Below are 14,032 nucleotides of genomic sequence, written 5' to 3' on the forward strand. Positions count from 1 at the left end.
GGGGGGGGGTGGACAGACACAGCAGGGATATGGACGGACACAGCAGGGAGGGCGGGGGGGATGGACGGACACAGCAGGGAGGGCGGGGGGGATGGATGGACACAGCAGGGAGGGCGGGGGGGGGGGGTGGACGGACACAGCAGGGAGGGCGGGGGGGGATGGACGGACACAGCAGGGAGGGCGGGGGGGATGGACGGACACAGCAGGGAGGGCGGGGGGGGGTGGACGTACACAGCAGGGAGGGCGGGGGGGGATGGGCGTACACAGCAGGGAGGGCGGGGGGGATGGGCGTACACAGCAGGGAGGGCGGGGGGATGGGCGGACACAGCAGGGAGGGCGGGGGGGATGGACGGACACAGCAGGGAGGGCGGGGGGGGATGGGCGGACACAGCAGGGAGGGCGGGGGGGGATGGGCGGACACAGCAGGGAGGGCGGGGGGGTGGGCGTACACAGCAGGGAGGGCGGGGGGATGGGCGTAGACAGCAGGGAGGGCGGGGGGGATGGGCGTAGACAGCAGGGAGGGCGGGGGGGGATGGGCGTAGACAGCAGGGAGGGCGGGGGGGATGGGCGTAGACAGCAGGGAGGGCGGGGGGGATGGGCGTAGACAGCAGGGAGGGCGGGGGGGATGGGCGTAGACAGCAGGGAGGGCGGGGGGGATGGGCGTAGACAGCAGGGAGGGCGGGGGGGATGGGCGTAGACAGCAGGGAGGGCGGGGGGGGGATGGGCGTAGACAGCAGGGAGGGCGGGGGGGGATGGGCGTAGACAGCAGGGAGGGCGGGGGGGGATGGGCGTAGACAGCAGGGAGGGCGTAGACAGCAGGGAGGGCGGGGGGGATGGGCGTAGATAGCAGGGAGGGCGGGGGGGATGGGCGTAGACAGCAGGGAGGGCGGGGGGGTGGGCGTAGACAGCAGGGAGGGCGGGGGGGGATGGGCGTAGACAGCAGGGAGGGCGGGGGGGATGGGCGTAGACAGCAGGGAGGGCGTAGACAGCAGGGAGGGCGTAGACAGCAGGGAGGGCGTAGACAGCAGGGAGGGCGGGGGGGGATGGGCGTAGACAGCAGGGAGGGCGGGGGGGGGATGGGCGTAGACAGCAGGGAGGGCGGGGGGGGATGGGCGGAGGACGGACACGGCAGGACGGACACAGCAGGGCGGGCGGACACAGCAGGGCGGGCGGGCGGGCGGCCGGGCACAGCAGGGCGGGCACAGCATCGGAGGACGGACACAGCAGGGCGGGCGGGCAGGCGGGGGACGGACACAGCAGGGCGGCCGGGCGGACACAGCAGGGCGGCCGGGCGGACACAGCAGGGCGGCCGGGCGGGCGGACACAGCAGGGAGGGCGGGGGGGATGGGAGGCCGGGGGGGGATGGACGGACACAGCTGGGAGGGCGGGGGGGATGGACGGACACAGCAGGGAGGGCAGGGGGGGGATGGACGGACACAGCAGGGAGGGCGGGGGGGATGGACGGACACAGCAGGGAGGGCGGGGGGGGGATGGGCGGACACAGCAGGGAGGGTGGGGGGGGATGGACGGACACAGCAGGGAGGGCGGGGGGGGATGGACGGACACAGCAGGGAGGGCGGGGGGGATGGACGGACACATCAGGGAGGGCGGGGGGGGATGGACGGACACAGCAGGGAGGGCGGGGGAGGATGGACGGACACAGCAGGGAGAGCGGGGGGGGGATGGACAGACACAGCAGGGAGGGCGGGGGGGGGATGGACGACACAGCAGGGAGGGCGGGGGGGGTGGACGGACACAGCAGGGAGGGCGGGGGGGGATGGACGGACACAGCAGGGAGGGCGGGGGGGATGGACGGACACAGCAGGGAGGGCGGGGGGGGATGGACGGACACAGCAGGGAGGGCGGGGGGGGATGGACGGACACAGCAGGGAGGGCGGGGGGTTGGACGGACACAGCAGGGAGGGCGGGGGGGGATGGACGGAAACAGCAGGGAGGGCGGGGGGGATGGACGGACACAGCAGGGAGGGCGGGGGGGGGGGATGGACGGACACAGCAGGGAGGGCGGGGGGGGATGGACGGACACAGCAGGGAGGGCGGGGGGGATGGACGGACACAGCAGGGAAGGCGGGGGGGATGGACGGACACAGCAGGGAGGGCGGGGGGGGTGGACGGACACAGCAGGGATATGGACGGACACAGCAGGGATATGGACGGACACAGCAGGGAGGGCGGGGGGGATGGACGGACACAGCAGGGAGGGCGGGGGGGATGGACGGACACAGCAGGGAGGGCGGGGGGGGTGGGTGGACGGACACAGCAGGGAGGGCGGGGGGGGATGGACGGACACAGCAGGGAGGGCGGGGGGGGGATGGACGGACACAGCAGGGATATGGACGGACACAGCAGGGAGGGCGGGGGGGATGGACGGACACAGCAGGGAGGGCGGGGGGGATGGACGGACACAGCAGGGAGGGCGGGGGGGGGGTGGACGGACACAGCAGGGAGGGCGGGGGGGGATGGACGGACACAGCAGGGAGGGCGGGGGGGATGGACGGACACAGCAGGGAGGGCGGGGGGGGATGGACGGACACAGCAGGGAGGGCGGGGGGGGGTGGACGTACACAGCAGGGAGGGGGGGGGGGGGATGGGCGTACACAGCAGGGAGGGCGGGGGGGATGGGCAGACACAGCAGGGAGGGCGGGGGGGGATGGGCGGACACAGCAGGGAGGGCGGGGGGGGATGGGCGGACACAGCAGGGAGGGCGGGGGGGGATGGGCGGACACAGCAGGGAGGGCGGGGGGGGGATGGGCGGACACAGCAGGGAGGGCGGGGGGGATGGGCGGACACAGCAGGGAGGGCGGGGGGGTGGGCGGACACAGCAGGGAGGGCGGGGGGGGATGGGCGGACACAGCAGGGAGGGCGGGGGGGGGATGGGCGGACACAGCAGGGAGGGCGGGGGGGTGGGCGTACACAGCAGGGAGGGCGGGGGGGATGGGCGTAGACAGCAGGGAGGGCGGGGGGGATGGGTGTAGACAGCAGGGAGGGCGGGGGGGATGGGCGTAGACAGCAGGGAGGGCGGGGGGGATGGGCGTAGACAGCAGGGAGGGCGGGGGGGGGATGGGCGTAGACAGCAGGGAGGGCGGGGGGGGGATGGGCGTAGACAGCAGGGAGGGCGGGGGGGATGGGCATAGATAGCAGGGAGGGCGGGGGGGGGATGGGCGTAGACAGCAGGGAGGGCGGGGGGGATGGGCGTAGACAGCAGGGAGGGCGGGGGGGGATGGGCGTAGACAGCAGGGAGGGCGGGGGGGGATGGGCGTAGACAGCTGGGAGGGCGTAGACAGCAGGGAGGGCGGGGGGGATGGGCGTAGACAGCAGGGAGGGCGGGGGGGATGGGCGTAGACAGCAGGGAGGGCGGGGGGATGGGCGTAGACAGCAGGGAGGGCGGGGGGGGGGGGGGTGGGCGTAGACAGCAGGGAGGGCGGGGGGGGTGGGCGTAGACAGCAGGGAGGGCGGGGGGGTGGGCGTAGACAGCAGGGAGGGCGGGGGGGATGGGCGTAGACAGCAGGGAGGGCGTAGACAGCAGGGAGGGCGGGGGGGGGATGGGCGTAGACAGCAGGGAGGGCGGGGGGGGGATGGGCGTAGACAGCAGGGAGGGCGGGGGGGATGGGCGGAGGACGGACACAGCAGGCCGGCCGGGCGGACACAGCAGGGCGGCCGGGCGGGCAGAGCATCGGAGGACGGACACAGCAGGGCGGGCGGGCAGGCGGGGGACGGACACAGCAGGGCGGCCGGGCGGACACAGCAGGGCGGCCGGGCGGACACAGCAGGGCGGCCGGGCGGGCGGACACAACAGGGCGGGCGGGAGAAGTATAAGAAAAATAAGAAAGGATGGCATACATCCTGCCGGCTTCCTCCGAGCTGCGGCTATCTCCTCCCGCTGACACTCCTGAAGGGGACCCGGCTTCTGCTCCGTCGTTCTCCTTCCCCAGTAAGGCTCCCTCCGTCGATCACGTCCCGCGATCTCCTCCGGGTCTTGTAGACGCTCCCTCCTTCTCGTCCTCCCGCCGCCTGCAGCTGTCCTCGTCATGCACGAGACACTGCTTCCCGCGCTCTCCTCGTGCACAACTTGACAAGCTCATCTATGTTCACCCCCTGCTGGCGGCCACTGCGCAGGCGCAACAAATTGAAAAGCCCTATCTTTAAAATGGGGCATATTTTACTTAATTAAAAAAAAACTATAACTTTTTCAAAAACCACAACCCCAAAAGGCACTACACTGGGACATACTCTATCTAATAAAACAAACCCCAAGTCTTAATTTGTCCTCTATCCTGAGTTATGCCTTCCCAAAAAAATCCTCATTCACTCTATAGGAAAACCATGTCAAAAAGCCACAGAGGGAGTGGCAGAAAAAAACTGACAGTTGGAACTTTAGCTTACTCTCAATTCCTCATTTTTTATTATTTTGCCCTGAAATTTGGCATGCACCAGCGGGTGACGATTCTACACGTCCATGCCAAATTTCAGCTCGGTACGTCCAATCAGTTTTGAGGTGTAGCCCCTCAAACACCATGCCCCCATCTCAGAAGTTCCCTATGGGAGAATTCCGTTTGTTCGATTCAGCCTTAATATAAGGGCACGACCGTGCCCTTATAATTTAAAAAGCAAATAGTGTGAAGACTAAATGGATCAGATTTTTATTGCAGATATTTGACATATATTCCATTACCATACATACCGTAAGTATGCTTTGTAGATTGATTGCATGTGAGCATTCAGGCAGAAACTTTTCTAATACATGTACCTTTCCACCAAATGCCGCGAAGTGCAACGGAGTGAGACCACTCTGCAAAGAGAAAGATATATCTAGTTAAGTTTTATATATATATATATATATATATATATTTATATGACATTATCATAACATAGATTGCTATCAAAAATAAGAAAATAATATATAAATGCCTTGTCAATTTTACTTAAAACTGAATGTCAGCTTATGCAGTCTCTCAATATCTCTCTTTCCCCAGCAGTTTCTCCCACTGTCCCTTTTCCCCTGAATTCTCTATAACTCGGGGCTGCTTGCTTGTGTTTGCCCCCAGGCTGAAAGTTGCCTGTCAGCCCCTGCACCACAGGACTCCATTGAGGCTGTTCTAGACAGCAGTGATTGCAAGGGCTTTGGCCATGGCTTACTTACTTTACTCCTGAACAAACTAAAATACTGCTTTAATGTGGTATAACAAAACTGCCACAAATACTATCTCCTTGACCGATAGCCATGTGCTTTTCTGAAGTGCTGGCAAGAAGGAAATTAAAAAAAAAACCTTCTAGTCCCGCTCTCCGCCTCCGGTGCAAATAATAGAATTTACATCCAGTAACTCTTTGAATAACAGCTCAGTTTTTCCCCATAGTTTCCAACAAATGAAAATGGTTAAAAATTCTTTGACTAAAGGGGAAGGGAGGGGGTGGGGGGGGGTTGGTTGTAGGACGCCATCTAGTGGCCTCCAGCGTGCAAAATACTTGATGCCACCCTACAGAGGTGAGGAACAGCGTTTTTATTATAAAGGATAACTATAGATATGTGGGCACAGGACAGCACAAATCCCTATTTTTGGGTATAACACACATGTTATGGCCAGCATGGAGTTGAGAAGGAATGAAAATGCTTTGCAGGCGCTTTGCCAAATAGGGAACTCTCCCTAAATGAGATAATCTTGTCATCCAAAAGGAAACCTAATTTTTGCATGAGGGTACACTTTTAGGTGCAGGGTACAAAGCAAGGAACACCCTGGACCACCCAGATCGTTCCATGGCTGTACAAACTTGAATTTGATATTTAAAACATTTGCATGCTGTAACATTCGTAAATAACCATTAGAACCCTTTAATTTCACCCACTCTTAATGCAGCGAGTAGTATACTCACCATATTCTTACACAGAATTTTATATCCATCCTGAATTAGTTTAATGACTCTGTCTATGTTGCCAGCATGGGCAGCATAGTGCAGAGGAGTGTTCCCATACTGAAAGAGATAAGACGCACAAACTTAGCATAAATAAAGTATTTGGAGTACGTTAGATGTCTTATATTCAATAGATGTTGGGATGTATGATAGTCTTACCTCCTCAGCAGAAGCAGTGTGTGTACAGAGCATTTTTTACAAACTAATCCCCTTTGGAAGAGTCTGTAAGTGGAAGAAAAACATAAAATATGAACACTTACATACAGAAAACAATAACAGTCCATACAATATTTTGATTTTGTTTCATTGGAGCTATGAAGCAGACTGAAATTCATAACTAAAGAAGAAGTGTCATAAGTGGACTAAAGGTCACCAATAACAAGAGGAAAAAAACAAACAAAAAAACCCCTGAATAGAACCAAGCAATTTACCTAAAAAACTGCACTAAACTGTATAAAATTAAATCCCCTGAAAATATTGCAAACATCACTGACCACTGGCGGAACTAGCAAGTGGTGGGCCCGGGTGCAAAAATATGCTTTGGGCCCCCCTCCTACACTAAATAAAAACAAGGTGGTTAGTACCTTGTTGAAAACGGGTGGATACAGGATCCTGGCACTTACGATGCTGGGGTCACAAGACCGACACTGGCATCCCAGCGCTAAGAATCCTGACACCTGGTAAGTGCGCTAACCCTCTCAACCCACTAACCCTCCCTTCCCGCAGCCGAACCCTAACCCCCACAACCTAACCCTGGGGGTGATTCAGATCTGATCGTAGATGTTCCCAGGATTTCTCTTGGCAGCCTTGCCTGTAACCCCTCCACAGTAGCATTTTCTGCACATGTCCCCAGTGTCTTGCTGATATGCCCCCTCCACATCAGCGTGTTCGCACATCCCTACTACAAAATATCACTGCACTGCATTCCTCCTATATGCTGTAATACATTACAACACTAATCACTGCACTACATTCCCCCTGTATGCTGCACTACATCACTACACCCCCTTATGTGCTGCACTACATCACTAAACTATATCCTCCCATATGCTGCACTACATCACTACACTACACCCTCCTGTATGCTGCACTACGTCCCATGCTAATTCCCCTTTTACAGTGGACCACATCACACTACATCCCCCCCATGCTCTGCACTACATCCCCCTCATACACTGCATTACATCACTACGCTACATCCCTCTATGTGCTGCACTACATATCTACACTACAACCGACCTATGTACTGCACTACATCACTATGCTACATTCGCCATATGAGCTACAATACATCACTACACTATATTCCCCCATATGTGCTGCACTAAATCACTACACTACATCTCCCCTATGCGTTGCACTACATCACTGCACTACACTCCCGAGTCCCTACAATAACATTAGAACATCCCAGTGCGCCCCTCCACATGAACTTCCCATGAGGAAGACCTCTTTCCATCAGCAACTGGGAACCTGTGTGTAGTCCGAAACAGAGTACAGTATATGTGCCAGCAGGCAGAGATATGTAGGCATTCATTGGTCACTAATCTCAGCTAAAGATTCAATATTGGTATTTTTTTTCACTCAATAATTTGTATTATAAGTTTTGCAAAAAAAAACATATAAACCCACAAAAAGAACCCTATACAATAGCAAATATGTCAGGACAGATAAGGTACACATACAATAAACATATAAGATCGACACCCATATACAAGTGTCATAGAACATACAAAAGAATAGTCATACTATACACGTCAGGACATATAAATTGCCCATATACAGTAAACAGATAGGATCAGCATGGCAGGGTGGCACCCATAAGCAAATGTCATAGAACATACAAAAGGATAATCACACTATATGCAACACACATCGACAGGTATTAAGGGGGGCCTTTACTAGACAGTAATAAGAGCGGAGAAGTGAGCCAGTGGAGAAGTTGCCCCATCAACCAATCAGCAGCGCTGTATAATTTTATAGTATGCAAATTATAGATGTTACTTCATTGCTGATTGGTTGCCATAGGCAACTTCTCCACTGGCTCACTTCTCTGCTCTTATCACTGCTTAGTGCAGAAAAAGAAGGTGTTCCGCACTGGTAAATGATAACAGACAAGACCTTATTATGAGGAAATGTGTACGTGACCGACATCGGAAATGTAACACTGATGTGTAAATATGCCGTCGGTGGTGCTCCCAGGGTCAGTGGGTTTACATTGAAAATAAGGAGGAAAAAATAAAGACTCTGTGCTGGGGCACTCTTTATGAAAAAATGAGACAATAAAAATTAACCTTTATTTAGGATCATATAAGATATAGTGTGACAATCAAGATCAAGTATTTTTAAATACAAATATAAATACCAGAATTGTATAAGATTAATTAACAGTAAATACTGCCAAGGTGAAAATGTATTATATATAGTCACAGGAGTGGCTTAACATATGTCCACTGACAATGAGTGAATAGCCAAAGTCTCCTAAGGTGATATCCCGTGGGTTAATCTGAGCACCAATAGATTGAAAGGTTTGTTGCCTAATGTGGTGTGGATCCACCTTCTGTATAGATGTCTAACAGTGGTGTCACCATAGGCATTTTAATGCAGCGGATTAGACAAGAGTGTATAAAATCTGCTGAGTTGATAGGAAATTAGTGATGACCAACAGATAGTGGTTTAAGTCATGAAGAGGTGGTGTTGAGACACAGCAAGTTTGTGGGAAAGTACACCTGTAAAACTTGGGAGGGTCGTTCTGTTAGTTCTAATGAAAGAAGAAAAAAGGGAAATAAGGTTGAAGATTAAGGGAATGTTCCTGCTGCTTTCCAACCAAGTTTACTGCACCTGGTATTCCTTGGCAGTCTCCCAAACAAGTACTGACCAGGCCTTCCAGAGTTTAGCTTCCAAGATCAGACGAGATTAGGCATCTCCTGTGGAGTATGGCCGTAAGCAGGTGGATGAGTGAGTACTTATTCCTAGTAAACAGAGATGTACTTCTGCTGTCCAGAGCTGGGGCTTCCGCAGACATTGGTCACCACCACCGTGGTGAGAAGAACTGGATGAGAGAGCACATGGGCACAGATGTGCAGGAGTGTAAGGAAAGAGAATAATAGCAATAAATGCCAATATGGCATGAATTGGGTATATAAGAAAAAGAACAGAGAAGAATGATTGCTTTATAAATCTGTGCACATAGGCCAAATACAGCTGATAGGAATCAGTCAAATATAAATAAATTATTAGCAAGATTTATAATCCAAAAAAAGGACACACTATTCCAAAAAATGAAAGTCTATATTGCTGTTCAGGCTCAGCCTCGGCTGTAGATTTGCCCAAAGGGCAGATCATCTGTTGAAAAGCAATCTCTTGGAAAAAAAGGGGACAAATGTGTCAAAAGAACCTATTATGTGTCAGGAGTTAATTGTTTATTTATAGTAAATCAGGCTAAATAGAGTGTCTCAGTTTGTCCATAGCCAGAAAATACCCGGATAAGGATATATAAATTCCACAATATACAATATGAAACATCACCATCACAAAATCACCATAGGTATTATATAATACACATTGGAGGTCATTCCGAGTTGTTCGCTCGCAAGGCGATTTTAGCAGATTTGCTCATGCTAAGCCGCCGCCTACTGGGAGTGAATCTTAGCATCTTAAAATTGCGAACGATGTATTCGCAATATTGCGATTACACACCTCGTAGCAGTTTCTGAGTAGCTTCAGACTTACTCGGCATCTGCGATCAGTTCAGTGCTTGTCGTTCCTGGTTTGACGTCACAAACACTCCCAGCGTTCGCCCAGACACTCCTCCGTTTCTCCGGCCACTCCTGCGTTTTTTCCGGAAACGGTAGCGTTTTTTCCCACACGCCCATAAAACGGCCTGTTTCCGCCCAGTAACACCCATTTCCTGTCAATCACATTACGATCGCCAGAACGATGAAAAAGCCGTGAGTAAAATTACTAAGTGCATAGCAAATTTACTTGGCGCAGTCGCAGTGCGGACATTGCGCATGCGCATTAAGCGGAAAATCGCTGCGATGCGAAGATTTTTACCGAGCGAACAACTCGGAATGAGGGCCATTGAGTATCAGTCCGGCCAGTCCTCCAACACATGTAGGATTGCAAAGATAGTCACATCCCCAGTCATCCAGGGCCAGACACAACAGGAGATAAAAGCCAGATGTCGAAACCTCCCGGCCAGCTATGAACACTTCAAATATATGGGTGAGCGGACAAAAAACTGCAATACAGTCCCCAGAAAAATAGAATCCACTTTTAGGAGGTTATTGCCGGAGTCCAGGGATCCATCAGCGGACAGGAATACAGACACAGGCGAAAGCACATCTTGTACACCGGATGGGTCCAGGAGTGGCTCTGGTAGTAGGGACCCAAAGGATTCCCCCAGAGACCGGGAGATGTCAGCTGCAACATTATCAAATTTACCAAGGAGCCGTTTGGTAGAGGCATGTATAGCCAGAAGAAGCTGGTGTATAGGGACAGCCATCTTTAGACAGGGTCAGGCAAGGAAGGCGGAAAGCGGTGTTCAAATGGCGGCAGCCGGTACACCACCAAATCCCACCAGCTACCGCAATAGACACAGTCACCTGAGAAAGCAGGCAAGTAAAGTATAGAAGGAGCGCCCTTAGCCAGTAGCAGAGTATCGCCAAAGGAGCACAGATCCTCGGAGTGCATGAACAAGACACACAGTGATCAGGCAAGATTGCACCAAGCTGCAAGCACCATGCCCCAAACACAGCAGCAACAGTCGGATGGCCGAAGGAGAGAAGGCAGCAAGGGTCTCTAACCAAACACAACTGCTAGCAGGGTGAGAACTGCAGGATAAGTATATAATTGCTAACCAGCCCTAGGAGTCGGAGGTAGAGAGAGACGCCAACACCAGGAGTGGGGGACCGGCCACAGAGAGCTCCGTGAAACAAGCAGTGAATCGCCACTTAAAAGTCCCCAACACGAAGCCTCCAGTAGTCAGGAACAGTTACCCTGTAAATCCAGCAATGTGATGGGAAAAAAATAGTATTTCTGCTGCCGGGTACACTGGGCTCCACAAGGATTGGACAATGGGGTGTAGAGTAGGATCTTGTTCCGAGGCACCAACAGGCTCAAAGCTTTGACTGTTCCCAGAATGCACAGCGCCGCCTCCTCTATAACCCCGCCTCCCTGCACAGGAGCTCAGTTTTGTAAGTTGGTGCTGCAGTAAGCAGGCACTTAACAGAGGGGCTGCTCCAAGCAGCCCTAAGAAAATCTTTTTATGAGGTAAAAAGTGAAGACTTCAAGGGCAGCAGTTTTGGTAAATGTTTTGTGACATTCACTGCTGCAGCTCCAGCTCTCCCCAGCGGCGCTGTACACTCCCGAGCTCTGGTTGCCGGGTACCTACAGCGGAGGCTCCGGTTTTCTTTATGTTAGACACACATGGCTGGGGCTCTCCAGGAACGCGTGGCCACGCTTCGGGAGGTGGTAAGTGGGTCCCGATTGTGGGACCCGGTCTTTATCGTGATCCGGCGCGGTCAGTGGGAGGTGGGCCGCGCGCACTTGCGGTGGACACTGTGGATACAGGCGATCCCACTAGATCACCAGGGCATAGGCGCAGGTCAGGTTTTCTCTATAAACCAATTCTTATATCGCCCACAGTACCTGGTGGTTTTGCCAGCAGAAGGGATAAGGCTTAGACCTGAAGCCCCAGCCCCAGGGCGCCATTTCTAGCAAGTGTTCCCACCCTGGAGCTGCATCTCTGTCTTTTCCACACTCCCTGTCAGTGTCTGCGGCGCCATTATCCCTCAGCTCACTGTTCCTGGGACTGCTTGGGCAAATCCTCCTATGTAAAGCCGCCTGGTTGTCAGTGCTGTGACTTTACATGACACTTAAGTATTCTACCTGCCTTTTTTAGTCAGTGTTAGTAAGAAAGAGTGCATTTAGTCAGGGTTTTATAGTACAATTACCCTGTGATATACATCCAGTTCTTACTGTGTACTGTTATATCTATTGTTATATAGCTGTGTAAGCTAGTCCAGTGCAGTATTATTGTCAGTAATAACCTCTAACCTCTGCATTGTACAAACTGTGACCATCTGTGTGTGTGCATTAGATAGCTGAGTGTTGTCCATTTCGTGTCTTTCACTCAACTTGCTATCCCTATATTCTATAACCTGAGGTGGCTTGGTGCATCAGGTTTTATCTAATATAGGATTTTCACAAAGATATACTGTATTACGTATTTTTCTCTGTGATTTAGTCACCATATCTCTCCTTTATCTCTGCTGGTGCTGACTACACTGAGCAGGGGTTTGGGTTTGGAGGTATAGTGCTGCTGATAATTGTACTGTGTTACCTCATACTGCAAGTATATCATGTCTGCTTCTGAGGGTAACGGTTCTGGGGCTGAACACAATGCCGGTGTTGCTTAAGCCACAGATCCATATGAGGTGAATATAGCAGCCGTGGGCTCTGGTTCTGGGGGCTCCTTGCCCCCCAGTGGGACTGTGGCAAAGGAGGCACATACTGACCCACCGTGGGCCGCTTTTTTCACGCTTCTGCATACGCTAGTTCATAAACTAACACCCCCTATGGGACCCCCAATGCCGGTACAACCATATGTGGTCCCTGCAGCTAACCCGCCGTGGGCGGACGATTTATCTGCTCAGTTAGAGAAGTTGAACCAGTCCCTGACTACTAAAAAGTCTGACCATCGCTCGCCTAAGTCCAAGGGGTCCTCTAAGCGAGCGCTTGTCTCCTCACATCCACTGCTGTCACTGACACCTCGTCTGATGAAGACGCCATGTATACTGACCCCACAGGTTCTGACTCAGATACGGCTGATGGGGAGGGTAGTTCACATGTGGATGTTCCTGATCTTGTGGAGGCTATTAAGTTAATTCTACAGATTACGGATGATCCCGAGCCATCCGTCCCTCCTAAGAAACCAGAGAGGTTCAAGCGTCAGAAGGTGGTTAAACAAGTTTTACCTCCCTCTGACCACCTAGTGGATATACGTCAGGAACCCTGGGAAAACCCGGGTACGAAGTTGTGTCTCACAAGAAAATGCTGGCTCGCTATCCCCTCGCACCAGAGCTGTCTAAGAATTGGGAAACGTCTCCTCCAGTGGACTCACATGTGGCTAGGATGGTGTTTTCCTCAGCTCTGCCTGTCACTACCGTCACGTCTCTAAAAGAGCCTACGGATAAGCGTGTAAAGGGTTGTCTGAAAGCGATTTACACCCTCACGGGTGCTGCGCAAGGGCCCACTATTGCAGTTACATGGGCTGCCGAGGATATTGAAGCGTGGGCCTTGGAGTTAGATACTGAAATCTCCTCTGACCATGCTAGACAATGCTTGTCATATATTGTCACAGCTTCTCGCTATATTAAAGAGGCGGCTTCGGATACCGGTATCCTAGCAGCCAAGGCCTCTACTACGTCACTCCTGGATCGCCGGATATTGTGGCTGAGATCCTGGTCTGTGGATCTGGACTCTAGAAAAACCCTGGAGGTACTCCCTTTCAAGAGAGATATTCTGTGTGGGGAGGACTTAAATAAGATAGTGGCTGACTTGGCTACTGCCAAAGCTGCCTGTCTACCAAATACTGCTCCTTCTGTGTCGAAGGCTAAAGGTACGTCCTTTCGCCCTTCAAGTAAAGCAAAAGGTCAGGCGTACCACAAGCAGGCCCACACTTCCAAACCTGGTAAGCCGAAGCCCAAAAGAGCCTGGGCTGCCCGTCAGCCAGCTTCCAAGACCGATAAGCCTGCCGCATGATGGGACGGGCCTCCCCTGGGGGATCCCAGGATGGGGGGCCAGCTTCTAGGGTATACCCAGGAATGGTTGAAGACCACTTCAGATGCCTGGGTACGGGAAGTCGTCACTCGAGGTTACGCCATAGCCTTCAAAAACCGAGCCCCTCATCGATTTTGCCAGTCAGACGTCCCGTCGGACCAGACAAAGGCAAACACTCTGCATTCGGTGGTACAAACCCTCCTGGATACAGGAGTCGTAGTACAAGTGCCTCTTGCTCAGAGGGGCCGGGGGCACTATTCTCAGCTGTTTCTAGTCCCCTCAAGGCATTGAACAGGTTTGTGAAGGTTTCCAAGTTCCGTAT

The 14,032-nt window shown here is 53.6% G+C and overlaps 1 protein-coding gene and 1 pseudogene across 1 annotated transcript in view; both read right to left on the reverse strand.

The window, feature by feature from the left end:
- LOC134932324 (uncharacterized) overlaps positions 1–14,032 on the reverse strand; it is a 176,556-nt gene that overhangs the window by 121,736 nt on the left and 40,788 nt on the right. Inside the window, exons 2-4 of the mRNA XM_063926646.1 lie at positions 6,085–6,147; positions 5,887–5,985; positions 4,700–4,807 (exon numbers count right to left, since the gene is read on the reverse strand). Of these exons, the coding sequence (XP_063782716.1) occupies positions 4,700–4,807; positions 5,887–5,985; positions 6,085–6,117 (240 nt within the window). The 5' untranslated portion in view covers positions 6,118–6,147. The remainder of the gene's footprint in view (positions 1–4,699; positions 4,808–5,886; positions 5,986–6,084; positions 6,148–14,032) is intronic.
- Positions 8,755–8,873, reverse strand: LOC134937652 (5S ribosomal RNA; annotated as a pseudogene).

The sequence above is a fragment of the Pseudophryne corroboree genome, chromosome 6 (assembly GCF_028390025.1).
Source record: "Pseudophryne corroboree isolate aPseCor3 chromosome 6, aPseCor3.hap2, whole genome shotgun sequence".
Classification (NCBI taxonomy): Eukaryota; Metazoa; Chordata; class Amphibia; order Anura; family Myobatrachidae; genus Pseudophryne; species Pseudophryne corroboree.